Here is a 12,528-nt window from a genome sequence, read left to right as displayed (position 1 = left end):
GCAGGTTTGCAGCAGACAACAAACCCCTGAAACCTTCCCGTGCAGCAATAGGTTTCATTGATGTAACACTCCAATAGTTTCCAGGTTTTATCTTGAATACTGTGCAGGAAACAAAAATTATGTTATCAACACAAGACACTGCTCTATATATATTTATATATATATATATAAGGCCAAAAAAAAAAGGTCTGTTTACGGTAACCCGACCGACACTATTTTTTTCGCGCGACCCTAGACTTTTTTTTGGCATGTGGGGAAAAAAAAAAAATCTGTTTTTTTTGCAAAATTACGTAAAAATATGTTTGGGGAAAAGGAAAAAAAAAAATAAATCCCGACCTACCGACCCTATTTTTTTGGCCTATGTTACCGTAAACAGACCTATTTTTTTTTTGGCCTAATAAAAATATATACAAAAAATAACATGGGGAAAAAAACCCACCCACAAAACCAAAGAAGAAACATACGAAGCTCTCCTCCTCAAACTTAACAGGATAGGAGTTTTGGGGAATTGTTTCAACGTTTCAACTGATATTTCTTCTTGTCTTTACAAATATCCACTTCGTGTCTGATAAACCCTTTACTGTGTTTTTATGACAATTAAATGAGTTCTGAGTACAGTTCAGAAAATTTAGTGCATTAGATTTCAGCAGTAGAGTTAAACATACACTGCTCATCATCTCATATCTGCTCTGGCTTTTACATGGGATAAGACCATTCTTCCACTTGGTCACATACGGCTTTTACAAAATTAATTCCTACAAAAGTTCAAGGTATGCACAGAGAGCACCAAGTCTGCTAATGTTTGGTATGATACATGTTTGGTATGATACATGTTTGGTATGCTACATGTTTGGTATGCTACATGTTTGGTATGCTACATGTTTGGTATGATACATGTTTGGTGTGATACATGTTTGGTGTGATACATGTTTGGTATGATACATGTTTGGTATGATACATGTTTGGTATGATACATGTTTGGGTATGATACATGTTTGGTATGATATGATACATGTTTGGTATGATATGATACATGTTTGGTATGATACATGTTTGGTATGATACATGTTTGGTATGATACCAAACATTAGCAGCGTTGGTGCTCTCTGTGCATAGCTTGAACTTTTTATGAATTAATTTTGTAAAAGCCACTGGAAGAAGTGTATTTTTAACTTTAAGGTACTTTTGAACGACAAATTGAGAATGCTGTGATTTATAGCGATGGAAGACTATGAAGGCAATATCAAGCACCAGTGATTATACACAAAAAAATCTGCATTTTTTTAATGTGTCCCTTCTGATCGTAAAAAGGTCAAGAAAAAAGGAATTTTTATGATGAGTACACACCCATGTATGCATTCTTCTACATGCTCACACACACACGCACAGAGACTGATACTTATGTACACCATAACTAAGGAAAATGTTTACAAATATGTAAACTTATTATATATTTAAACACCTCATAATCAAGTTTTTCCCCCGAAAGCGGTGTATGGCTTCCTGAATGCCAGGTAGGCTAAAAACCCACCTGTGCAAAATCATCAATGAACATCGGGAGTTTCAGCCCATGTACAAAGAAGAAGATAATCAAGTTCTAACATCTTTCAAAATTCATCAAAATGTGCAATATTGAGACTGTTTTTCAATTCAATTCAATACCATTTTATTATTTAAATGTAGGTCAAACAGACTTTTTTTTAGGCATAATTATGAGCATGTGGGCACTTGCACACATGGTATGCAAACATACTGTAAAGAGCCTCGGCCAAAATTAGCAGAGAAGTTCACACATGTATGCACACACACCAGAATACATGCACACAGGTTGTCATCACTGTTGTGTGTCTGACTCTGAATGCAGATGGTGCTGTTGCATAGTGGGATGAGATTGAGACACCAGGTTTTCATAGTCTGCTGGCTGCTGGACATCGGAAGCTGTGGTCACACTCATGTGTTCAGGGTGGAAGTTCACTGTGTCTGGCATGAGGACCATGGAGTGATGATACCCTAACCCACTCTGGGCCAAGACAGAAGCGTAGTGGGATAACGGCAGACTCTGTTGCACATCACCAGAGTAGAAGACTGCGGACGGAAGACGGTTGGGGTCTGCATAAGCATAGGAGTCGAGGAGCGCTGAAGCCTGTGCTTGCAGCTCAGCTTGAGTGTGATGGGGGGAAGGAGTGTTGACAGGTGTGGCATGTCTGGACATGGCTATAGCAAAGTCACTGTCTGCCTCTGATGAATCCACCTTGTGTACTGCATCACCATGACTATTGTGCATGGCGAGGGTGGATATACTGTCTGTCACTGAAGTGATGTGACTCATCTTGTCATCGTGTGAGATGGATGCGTGATGCATTGCCGCTGAATGGTGTGTAAGACCTGTGCCTATGCCAACAGGAATAAAGCTAATGGAGTCATTTGCAGCCTGGTTGGTCTCGCCATCAGCAGGATCATTGGCACCAACATCACCATCAGCATTCACCGCTGCCAGAACCCCCTCGCTGTCAGACATGTCACTGTGGTCATCGTTGGTTTTCTTTTCCTCTCCTTCCTCACCCAGTACATTGATGAAAAAGTCAGTACGCCGCTGCACATTGTTCTCTGTGTCCTCACGCCATTTCTTGGGATCTTTCTTGTGAATGAGGATCATGTGTCGACGTAGGATCGATGAGTCTGTGAACTTCCGCTGACACAAACTGCATGAAAAGGGCTTCTCACCCACATGAATTCTCTCGTGGCGAACCAAGGCCTGCTTCTGGCTGAAACCCTTTCCACAAGCAGAGCACACATAGTCTTTGCGTTCTTTGTGGATCTTCATGTGAATGGCCACACCAGAAGACTGCCTGAATTTTTTATGACATTGAGGGCACTCAAACTGCTTGTTGTCTTCATGCATGTACCTGTGCTCCTTCAAAGACTTTTCATAAGAAAATGACCTACCACAAATATCACACTGATACGGTTTGATCCCCATATGCACATTGGCATGTTGCAAGTACGAGTTCTTTTGGGAGAAGCTTTTCCCACATGTAGGGCACAGATATGTTTTCTTCATACCCAGGTGCTCTGATTTAACGTGATAGGCAAGGACATATTTAGTACTGAAGGTTTTTTGACAAAAATCACAGGGGAATTCAGGCTTTTTGTAATCTGTTTCGTGAGTTCTCTTGTGTTCAGCAAGTGTGCGCGTGCCTTTGTACATCTTGCCGCAGATATCACAACAGTTTTCAGCTTTCTCATGGGTCAAGAGATGTCTCTTCAGGTCCTTGCCAAAGCCAAACACCTTTTCACACTTCTCACACTTAAACTCTTTGGTAATGTGAACCCTGCGTTTGTGCTCTCGAAGGTGGCTGAGTTTATTTGCAGAGTAAGAACAGAGATTGCAAACATAATGTTTATCTTCCTTTTTCTCATTAGTATTTTCTGCGTTCAGATGAACTGGTCCATCTCCCCTCTTTTTCAGAATTGGTTCAGGAATTTTCACTTTTGCTACTGCTCTGGCATTTCTACGTTTATTTGCCCTCTCTGCTCTTGTTAGTGATTTAGAAGTGGGAATTTCTAACTGAACATCTTCCTTTTTCTTCTTATACTTTTCATTCTTCTTTGGTCGCCCTTTCCGTTTTGTCTTTCTTTCTGGTTTTGCTTCGGTGCCAGAGATGATAACCTGTTCTGCTAGGTCCAGTACTTTTTCAGGATCTTGTGAGTCTGAAAGTCCTTTTGTTCTTTTAGAAGATGACTGCAAGGTTTCAGTTTCCTTTCCATTATTTTGCAATTTAGCATCAGTCTTGACAGATTGGCTGACAGCACAACTGTCCACATCTACTGTGGGTGTCACATCTTCACCAACATGTGTGTTTTCTGGTAGTGGTTCTTTGGTGGCGGAATGTGTATGTGGGATTGGTTGCTCCACTGCTACAACATTAGGATTTGTTGCTATGACATGCGATCCTATATTATCGGAAGAACTCGCGGCACTGTGTTCTTCTTCAGCAGGATCCTTCTCGCTAATACTACACTGTGCCACGTTTTTGTCCTGTCGCTGTCCAGAGGCACTTGAAGCACACAAAGCATTTGATTCAGCAGGGGTCTCCTCAGTGTGTTTTTGGACCCGCTTGTCACACACTTCATTTGACGCTGAACGTGAAACTATGTCAATGTCATTTGCTACATCGTTTGCTACTGCAACTACATCAACCTTGTCTTTGTCATAAACCTTTTTCAAAACTTTTCCTATAGCATCCAAAGTAGGTGGCTTCTTTGCAGCAGGATCAGTAGCTGGCTGAAAACTTGCATACACAACGAATGGCTCAGGTACTTTCTTGGTTTGGGATTTCGGCTCGCTGTACACACTTGCTCTCTTAGACCTTATTCGGTGAATCTGGGGCAACACCTTAGCAGTCCATTTGACCCAGTCCGACTGCTCACCTATACTATCGTGAAATTTGGTGTCAACGTTCTGGGCTGGAGAAAGTATGTCGGCATCATCGAATTCTTCAGTTTCTTCACACTCTTCCTGTTCTGCAAGCTTCTGATTTTCGTCTGACTGGGCAATCTGGTATGACGCTAGAAATTTGGCAAGAAACACGTGTACTCTTTTGATTGCCACCCATGAACCTTTGATACAGATTGAGTCGTAACCAGTGAGAAGCTGCACGCCGGTTTTGTCACTTACGGTCTCCAAGTACTTTGGAACAATGTCTGGGTTAGGAAAAACACTGATGTATTCTTCTGAAAGTTCTGCTGTTGCATAGGAAAACGGATCAATAGCAACAGCCATGATGTTTTGGACGAAGGAAGAGACTCTGTAAGTCCGTTACTTATTCAGAGGCATCATCCGGCAGTAGTGGGCACAAATCAAACGATTTGTTTCCGCAAAGTTCTCTGAAGTGTCACTTTTGCTGCCATGTTAGTTGTCTGTTCTTGCTTTTACGCATAAAAGAGCAAAGGAAGGGGGACAATTTGTAGAACGCAGACAAACCGGAAGCACAACCTCTGACCGGAAACAAACATGTTTCGTCTGCCAAGTTGACAACAAAACCAAAACACCCCATCGAAAATGCCCGAGATCTTTTCGTCAGTAACGGCAAATTTAGCACCTGCCCTTAGATCGCAGTTTCCTCCGGACTTTGATTTCAGTGCAATGCTTTACAAAGTTGCACACGATGCAGGCGTGTCCGTCAAGGTTGAACAGTCTGCCCGCGGCAACTGCTGCACATTTCAGGTAGAGTACCGTAGAAAAACCGCGCGCGCGTGTGTGTGTGTGTGATTACTCTGCACTAAGGGATTTGCAAGTTTATGCATGGGTGTGTGTGTGTTTGAGAGAGAGAGGTTGGGTAATGAGCAAAGGAATGTACGTGTCATGCTTGTGTCCCTCGCTGTCTGTGTTTGACTTTTATAAATCATTATAGAGGAAAGAACAATTGATTACAAAAACAAAAACAATAGAAAAATCAAAATTTTGGTGATTTTACCCTTAAGAAGGTAAAATACTATTATTATATTGCTTAGATTGTAATTTATTTTTCTTTTGCTAGGGTCTGTGGTGTTCCATGGAGCAAGCCTACATGCTTCTGGCCACCACCTTAGCAATACAGGGAATAAGAACATTGACAGATGATCATGACACTTCACTGCAGTCAAAGAAAACAGCCACCAAACAGCAACCCCGGAAGCCATCAAGAAGAAAGCCAGCCAAAGGGAAACACAGAAAGAAAAATGCTACCAGAGATGTGAATGACATTGGCATTGACAGTATTAAAAACTTGGACAACGAGGCTAACACAACAGAAATACCTGATGACTTTCTTGCGGACTCAACCAGCAACAAATTGGAGGAAGACAACTGCAGGGAGACTGCCGTGGAAGACAGCCAGTGTGAAAATCAAGTGCAAGATACACAGCCTGAATCTAAATCACTGCTGAACACTGCTCACAGTCAGGGAAGCTCACACTTAAACCTGCACAGTGACAGCTCCTCTCCTTTGATTGAGTACCAACAGAAAAGGAGACAGGAACCCAGGCATCCTCCGAGCTATCTGACGCAAGCAAGTCACACATATTCATTCCTGTCCAAGTATGGAGATCACAGTTACCCTTCACTGCGCAGGACTGTACGTAAACGGAAAGCAGTATTTTCAACAGAGACGTCGCTTGAGACAGTCATAAAGACTCGTGAAAGAAAACGTGGACGTCCAAGAAAACATGATGATGAAGGTCAAACAGAGTTTTCTTGCTCTGAGTGTGATGTTGTGGCATCTTCAAGACCAAAACTTAATGATCATATTCACAGAAGGCACAGAGGTAACCCAGTAGGCTGTGATTTGTGTGGAAAGATATTCCACAATCAGTTGTACATGCTACGCCATCGTAGCTCCCACACAGGGCCCCAGCACTGTTGCGACATCTGTGGTAAGATGTTCAAGATTCAGAAAGCAATGATTAATCACAGGAAGACACACGAGGATGGCTATGAAAGACCCACCTTTCCATGCAGTCTGTGCACAAAGACTTTCTGTTCCAAATACATTGTTGACTGCCATGTAAAGTCGGTTCACATGGGACAGAGGAAGAGCTACCTCTGCTCATTCTGTGGGAAGAAATTCACCACCAGGCATTCCCTTCAAGAGCATGTTAACGCTCACTCTGGCATCAAACCACACATCTGTAATATTTGTGAAAAAGGGTTCTCATATGATTCTGCACTCAGAGAACACAAGCTCATTCATGAAGCTATGAAGAAGTTTAAATGTGACTTTTGCAGCAAGAGTTTTTGTCAGCGCTCTGGTCTCAAGATGCACATGAGAATTCACAAGGACTCCAAGCAGTTTAAGTGTCAGGAGTGTGGCCGTGAATTCACACAGAAGCAGGCACTTCAGCGTCATGAGCGTGTACACAAAGGTGTGAAACCCTTTACCTGTAGACTGTGTTCACGCAGCTTCACAGATGCGTCCATTATTCGCAGACACCTTACCTTGGTGCATAAGATCCACAAAGATGCAAAGACCTGGCGTGAAGACATTGTCTGTACTGTTAAACCAGATGCTGACTATCATGTTAGTTATGTAGGAAACGGAGAACCAGACCTGGAACCAAAGAGACCTAAAGCTAGCAGAGGCAAGACTGAGGCCAGGTTTCTTTTACAGAGCAGAGCTCGATCACAAAGAAGCAGAAATCAAAACAAATTAATACGAGAAAACTCTGAAAGTAAGGATTCACAAGTACGTCTGCCTACTCTTGTGCAAACTTTATCTGACCCAGTTCATGGGACAAAAGAAAAGGCATTTTCGCAGCAGCACACAACACAAAATGCAAGACCCCTTTCACTCAGTGCAAGTGCACATTCTCAGGAAGTTTATACCAGCACCAAACAGTCTGCGTCGCACAGTTCAGTCTTCCCACCTCATCTTCAGGATCCAGAACATGTAGAAGTGCCATTCACACAAAATCATGAGCAGTCTCTCTGGTCAGATGCAGCCACCCACAGAGACCATGCAGCAGAGACAAGGGACAGGAAAGGAACGTGTGATAGCAGCGTTCCATCAAGCGTCACACGCAGCATGCAGGAATCTTCAGCACAGTATTCCAGTGCAATTTATGAAGCTGCCGTCCACCATGGTTTTCCTCGTGAGCTGTACTTAAAGGTAAATTTGTTTTGTAAATGTATACATGTTTAAGGTACAAAAAACTAAACGAACAAAACAACTCCCCAAAAACTCCACTGATCTATTTCTGTTTTGTTCGTCTTTGTTATGCGATATTGCATATAAAACTTCTGTTTCTTTCATTTTTCTTGAGTCTCACCTGCGCTTTGTACTAAAGGCTATTCTTAAGGCCCCCCCCCCAAAAAAATAGTCTGTTTACGGTAACCCGACCGACCCTATTTTTTTTCGCGCGACCCTAGACTTTTTTTTGGCATTTGGGGGAAAATAAAATTAAAAAAATAATGTAAAAATATGGTTTTTTGGGAAACCAAACCGCAGTGTCCAGAAAGTGGCATCATCAGTTCTAAAAGACCCATACATGTTATTAAAGCTGATGGGGTCTATGTCGACCAAAAGAGTGGGATTCCCTGTAGGTGGAGTTCCTGTAGGGGGAATCCCACAGGGTGGAGTTTTTCAATAAAACTTGCAAACCATACTCGAATTTCTAAGAAATATCAAAAAAAGATCGAAACACTACCGATGTCGCTAAGCGTCACGTGACTTTCAGCGATATCAGCGAAACGCCACAGGAACTACACCCTGTCGTATTACCTGGATACAGGGAATCCACCTACAGGAACTCCACCTGCAGGGAATCCCACTCTTTTGGTTGACATAGACATTAAAGGTCTGACAATATCTTTCTTTGAAACTGGATTCTAGTCTTGATCTCTTGCACCGTTTTGTGCTTCAAGGTGTTTTTGTGCAGATTCGTGTCAAATTACATTAATTGTGGCACATCAAAGAGAAATTAGTTTGTCTGATGAAGACCGTTCTTCATATAGGCATTATACAGCGCTGTACGTACCAGACAATTTTGTACAACCTGCAGTAAAATGTAGGCGGTGCATTTGTCAGGGTTATAGTTTTGACCTCTTGATTACATGATGCATATAATGTGTGTGGAGATAATGGTTTATAGCTATCAAATGGGCGGTCTTTCTCACTTACGTATAGGATAAATATTATTTCTATCTTTTATTGCTTCAGGATAACACCATAGGAGAGCAGCAGCAGCAGAGGGGTCCAGCATCAACAGCACAGCAACCACAGCACAGCAGTAAAGACACGATAGCGTTCCCCAACACCACAACAGCAACCCCAACCACCTTTGCAGCCCCACAACCTTTGCCCTCTTTCTACTACTACAGCCAGCTTGCCAGTCAATTTGGGATGAGCTTCAACGATTATCCTTACATCGGCGCAGGAGCTTACCCCAGCATTGGTTCGAGTCCCACGTCTTCCACTGTGGATCATTTAATTCCCGCTCATCCTCAACCGCAGGAAGGCAAAGACACTCATTGTCCATCAGATCATGGCGGAGGTCATATAGATTGATGCTTCATGAAAGTTCTCTTGAGTCATCACAATGTGAGCTGGTTACCGACACAGGAAACATTCTATACGATGTAGTTTTTTAAAATTTTTATAGAGGTTCATTTGATGAAGGTGTTTTTGTGACACTGCAAAGAAATATTTTTGTGTTTCTATTTTTACTGGTCTCATTAATTGAAGGTGACACCGACACGGTTGGCCTAGTGGTAAGGTGTCCGCCCCGTGATCGGGAGGTCGTGGGTTTGAACCCCGGCCGGGTCATACCTAAGACTTTAAAATTGGCAATCTAATGGCTGCTCCGCCTGGCGTCTGGCATTATGGGGTTAGTGCTAGGACTGGTTGGTCCGGTGTCAGAATAATGTGACTGGGTGAGACATGAAGCCTGTGCTGCGACTTCTGTCTTGTGTGTGGCGCACGTTAAATGTCAAAGCAGCACCGCCCTGATATGGCCCTTCGTGGTCGGCTGGGCGTTAAGCAAACAAACAAACAAACAAACAAAATTGAAGGTGACAGATTGTTTGCCACATCTGTGAAGTTTACACTCTTTCAACATTTGTAGTGTGAAGGGTCTCTTTTAGTTCCATTTCTGTCATTTTGACTTAGCTATAAATTGAATTTGTAAAAAGATTAACATATATGGGAAAACATTCTGTGACCAGTACTGGATAACACGAAGATAATAGTAGCACTTGACCATCGCTGAACAGTATCACTTCAATTCATTATCTGCACAACAGATAAATCCACAGCCTTGTGAGTACATGTAGTTTTGTAAATCATTCATCGTGAATTTAATTACTGCTCCGGACAGTTAATACAAAAACGGTCATACACGTAAAATCGCACTCGGGCAAAAAACACTAGTGTTTGTGGGAGTTTCAGCTAGCCCATGAACGCAGAAGAAGAGGAAGAAGGTGGACAGTTTCATTCAGGGCGGAGATTAAGCATACAGTAGTACCTGCCATATCCGGTCACCCATTAGTCATTGCAAAGGTGACCGCAAATATCAGGTGGCCGTCCATTACAGGCCCCCTCCTCCTCCAAAAAAAAACCCCAAAACACGATCAAGTTTTCATGAAGAAAAGAAAGCGATCATCCATGAGCCGCCGATTCATTGTCTCTGTTAGTTTTGCTTTCGTTTATACATCTTAATTATTTGCGTGTTTAACTCGATCGTCCTGGCTAAGCTATTGTTTCGTATGTTTCTATGTGTGTTGTTTGGATTATTATATATGTATTTGAGTGTCAGATAAACAAGTGTTTCAAACTCACATCAGCTGTGATCGATCCGGAAGTGACTGCCGTAAATGTACATGTATGCGCATGTCTGTATTTACAGTTTGCGCATGCGTAAGTATTCATGTCGTCTGCTCGTGCTGTGCCGTCTGTGCACACAACACACACACACACACACCACAGGCGCTCGCCCGCGAAAGTGACAAGTGGCCGTTAAGTGGCCGCTCCTGTTGAGTAAGAGGGGCACCGCACCTTTGGGCAAAAATCAGTGACCGTTGACCGTGTCAGACAGGTTAACGGCCATTAAGAGTCAATTATAGAAGGAAAACTCATTAGTCATGGGAAAGCTGGCCGCTCCGGGTAGGTTCACGCCCACGAAAGGGCCGGAAATGGAAGGGACTACTGTAATCGCTTTTCCACAAAAATCACACTTGGTATTGCTATATATTATTCCAGTGTAGCCGCCCTGTTAAGACCTCAGGAAATTTGAGAAAATCGGGTGTTACTACCATTGGTGGAACAGATGACGGGCGCATTGTCCTAGTGGATTAGACTGCGGCCTCCCTTCTTCTTCTTCTGCGTTCGTGGGCTGAAACTCCCACGTACACTCGTGTTTTTTGCACGAGTGGAATTTTACGTGTATGACCGTTTTTACCCCGCCATTAAGGCAGCCATACGCCGCTTTCGGAGGAAGCATGCTGGATATTTTCGTGTTTCTATAACCCACCGAACTCTGACATGGATTACAGGATCTTTTCCGTGCGCACTTGGTCTTGTGCTTGCGTGTACACACGAAGGGGGATAAGCCACTAGCAGGTCTGCACATACGTTGACCTGGGAGATCGGAAAAATCTCCACACTTAACTCACCAGGCGGCCGCGACCGGGATTCGAACCCTCGACCTTCCGATTAAGAGGCTGACGTCTTACCACCCCGCAGCGCCCGTCTACTGCGGCCTCCCAAACGAAATTAAGGTACTGGTTCGAATCCCGAACGCGTCTGGTGGGTTAAGGGGTGGAGATTTTATCGATCTCCCAGGTCAACTTATGTGCAGACCTGCTAGTGCTTTATCCCCCTTCGTGTATACGCAAGCACATGTCCAAGTCCGCACAAAAAAGATCCTGTAATCCATGTCAGAGTTTGGTGGGTTATAGAAACACAAAAATACCAAGCATGCATCCCCTGAAAGCGGCGTATGGCTGCCTAATTGGCAGGGTAAAAGCAGTTATGCAGGTAAAATTCCACTCTTGCAAAAAAACACGAGTATATGTGGGAGTTTCAGCCCATGAACACAGAAGAAGGTAGAACAGATGTTTTATGTGAGAGCATAAGTTGTGCGTTTCAACCACAGGCTGGAGAATAACATCTCACATGATGACCTATATTAGTATTTGTCTCAGTGACTGCTATCATACAATATGTATATTATTCAGGGTGGGTTTTTTCTCTCCCATGAACTGTGCAAGAGTGTGTGTATCTGTGTTTTACTGAGGTTAAGGCACCTATGCCATTTTGATCAGTACGTATCATTGACAGTTAAGAAGGTAAATTGCACATGCTCACTTTTTCTGCTTTTGGAGTGGGAATACACAATTGTCCAAATTGTTGCGGAATGGTCCTGTGCTCAGAATTGTGGTGTAGTACATATTAACACAGGCTGGTTGATCTTTTTAAGATAGTACTTGTACATAGGGTGTAGTGATTACTTTAATGAAATATTAAAAAATAATTGTATTTTTATATCTATTTACATTGTGTCCAGTGTCACAAATGGTGCTGTTCAGACAAATTTTGTCATAAGCAGTGGACAGTTTATGTACATTGTAGAAGCAGGATTTTCTGCATTACAATTTGTGCATGCCTTTGTTGGGGCATATTTGCTTGTGCAAATGTGTGTGTGTGCGTTTGTTTTTATTAATTGTCCTTGTTCATAGAAAAACAAAAATAACACCATAAAAAATAGTATGCAACCCGAGGGAAAATGTGTACCAAAAATTATATTACTTGTTTTGTGTTGTGTATTATGTACATGTATACGGTATTTGCTTTTGAATTTACATACTGAAGCATGAAAAATGTACTTTGTTGCCAGAGCACGAGTTTTTCTATCCGTAAAATTACTAATAAAAATTAAAATAAAGAAAATAAAAATTACCAGTATGTGGTACTGTATATTGTCTGTCTGATTTTTCCATCATCATATTTCTATGTCACACACACTTCTTTTCACTTTGAAAAACATAAAACAAGT

At 42.4% G+C, this 12,528-nt stretch overlaps 2 protein-coding genes across 2 annotated transcripts; one reads left to right on the top strand and one right to left on the bottom strand.

Moving 5' to 3' along the window:
• Nucleotides 1-335: 335 nt before the first annotated feature.
• On the bottom strand, nt 336-4,948 carry LOC138969235 (uncharacterized). The gene has a single exon (XM_070341980.1). It carries the CDS (start codon nt 4,781-4,783, stop codon nt 1,835-1,837), a length of 2,949 nt encoding a protein of 982 aa, XP_070198081.1. The 5' UTR covers nt 4,784-4,948; the 3' UTR covers nt 336-1,834.
• Nucleotides 4,949-5,016: 68 nt separating this feature from the next.
• On the top strand, nt 5,017-12,431 carry LOC138969240 (uncharacterized). The gene is made up of 3 exons (XM_070341986.1): nt 5,017-5,227; nt 5,541-7,646; nt 8,697-12,431. The coding sequence occupies exons 1-3, from the start codon at nt 5,063-5,065 to the stop codon at nt 9,042-9,044; spliced, it is 2,619 nt and encodes an 872-aa protein (XP_070198087.1). The 5' UTR covers nt 5,017-5,062; the 3' UTR covers nt 9,045-12,431.
• Nucleotides 12,432-12,528: the final 97 nt, after the last annotated feature.

This window comes from Littorina saxatilis, linkage group LG6, assembly GCF_037325665.1.
Source record: "Littorina saxatilis isolate snail1 linkage group LG6, US_GU_Lsax_2.0, whole genome shotgun sequence".
Classification (NCBI taxonomy): Eukaryota; Metazoa; Mollusca; class Gastropoda; order Littorinimorpha; family Littorinidae; genus Littorina; species Littorina saxatilis.
This window is presented reverse-complemented; position numbering and strand designations above follow the sequence as displayed.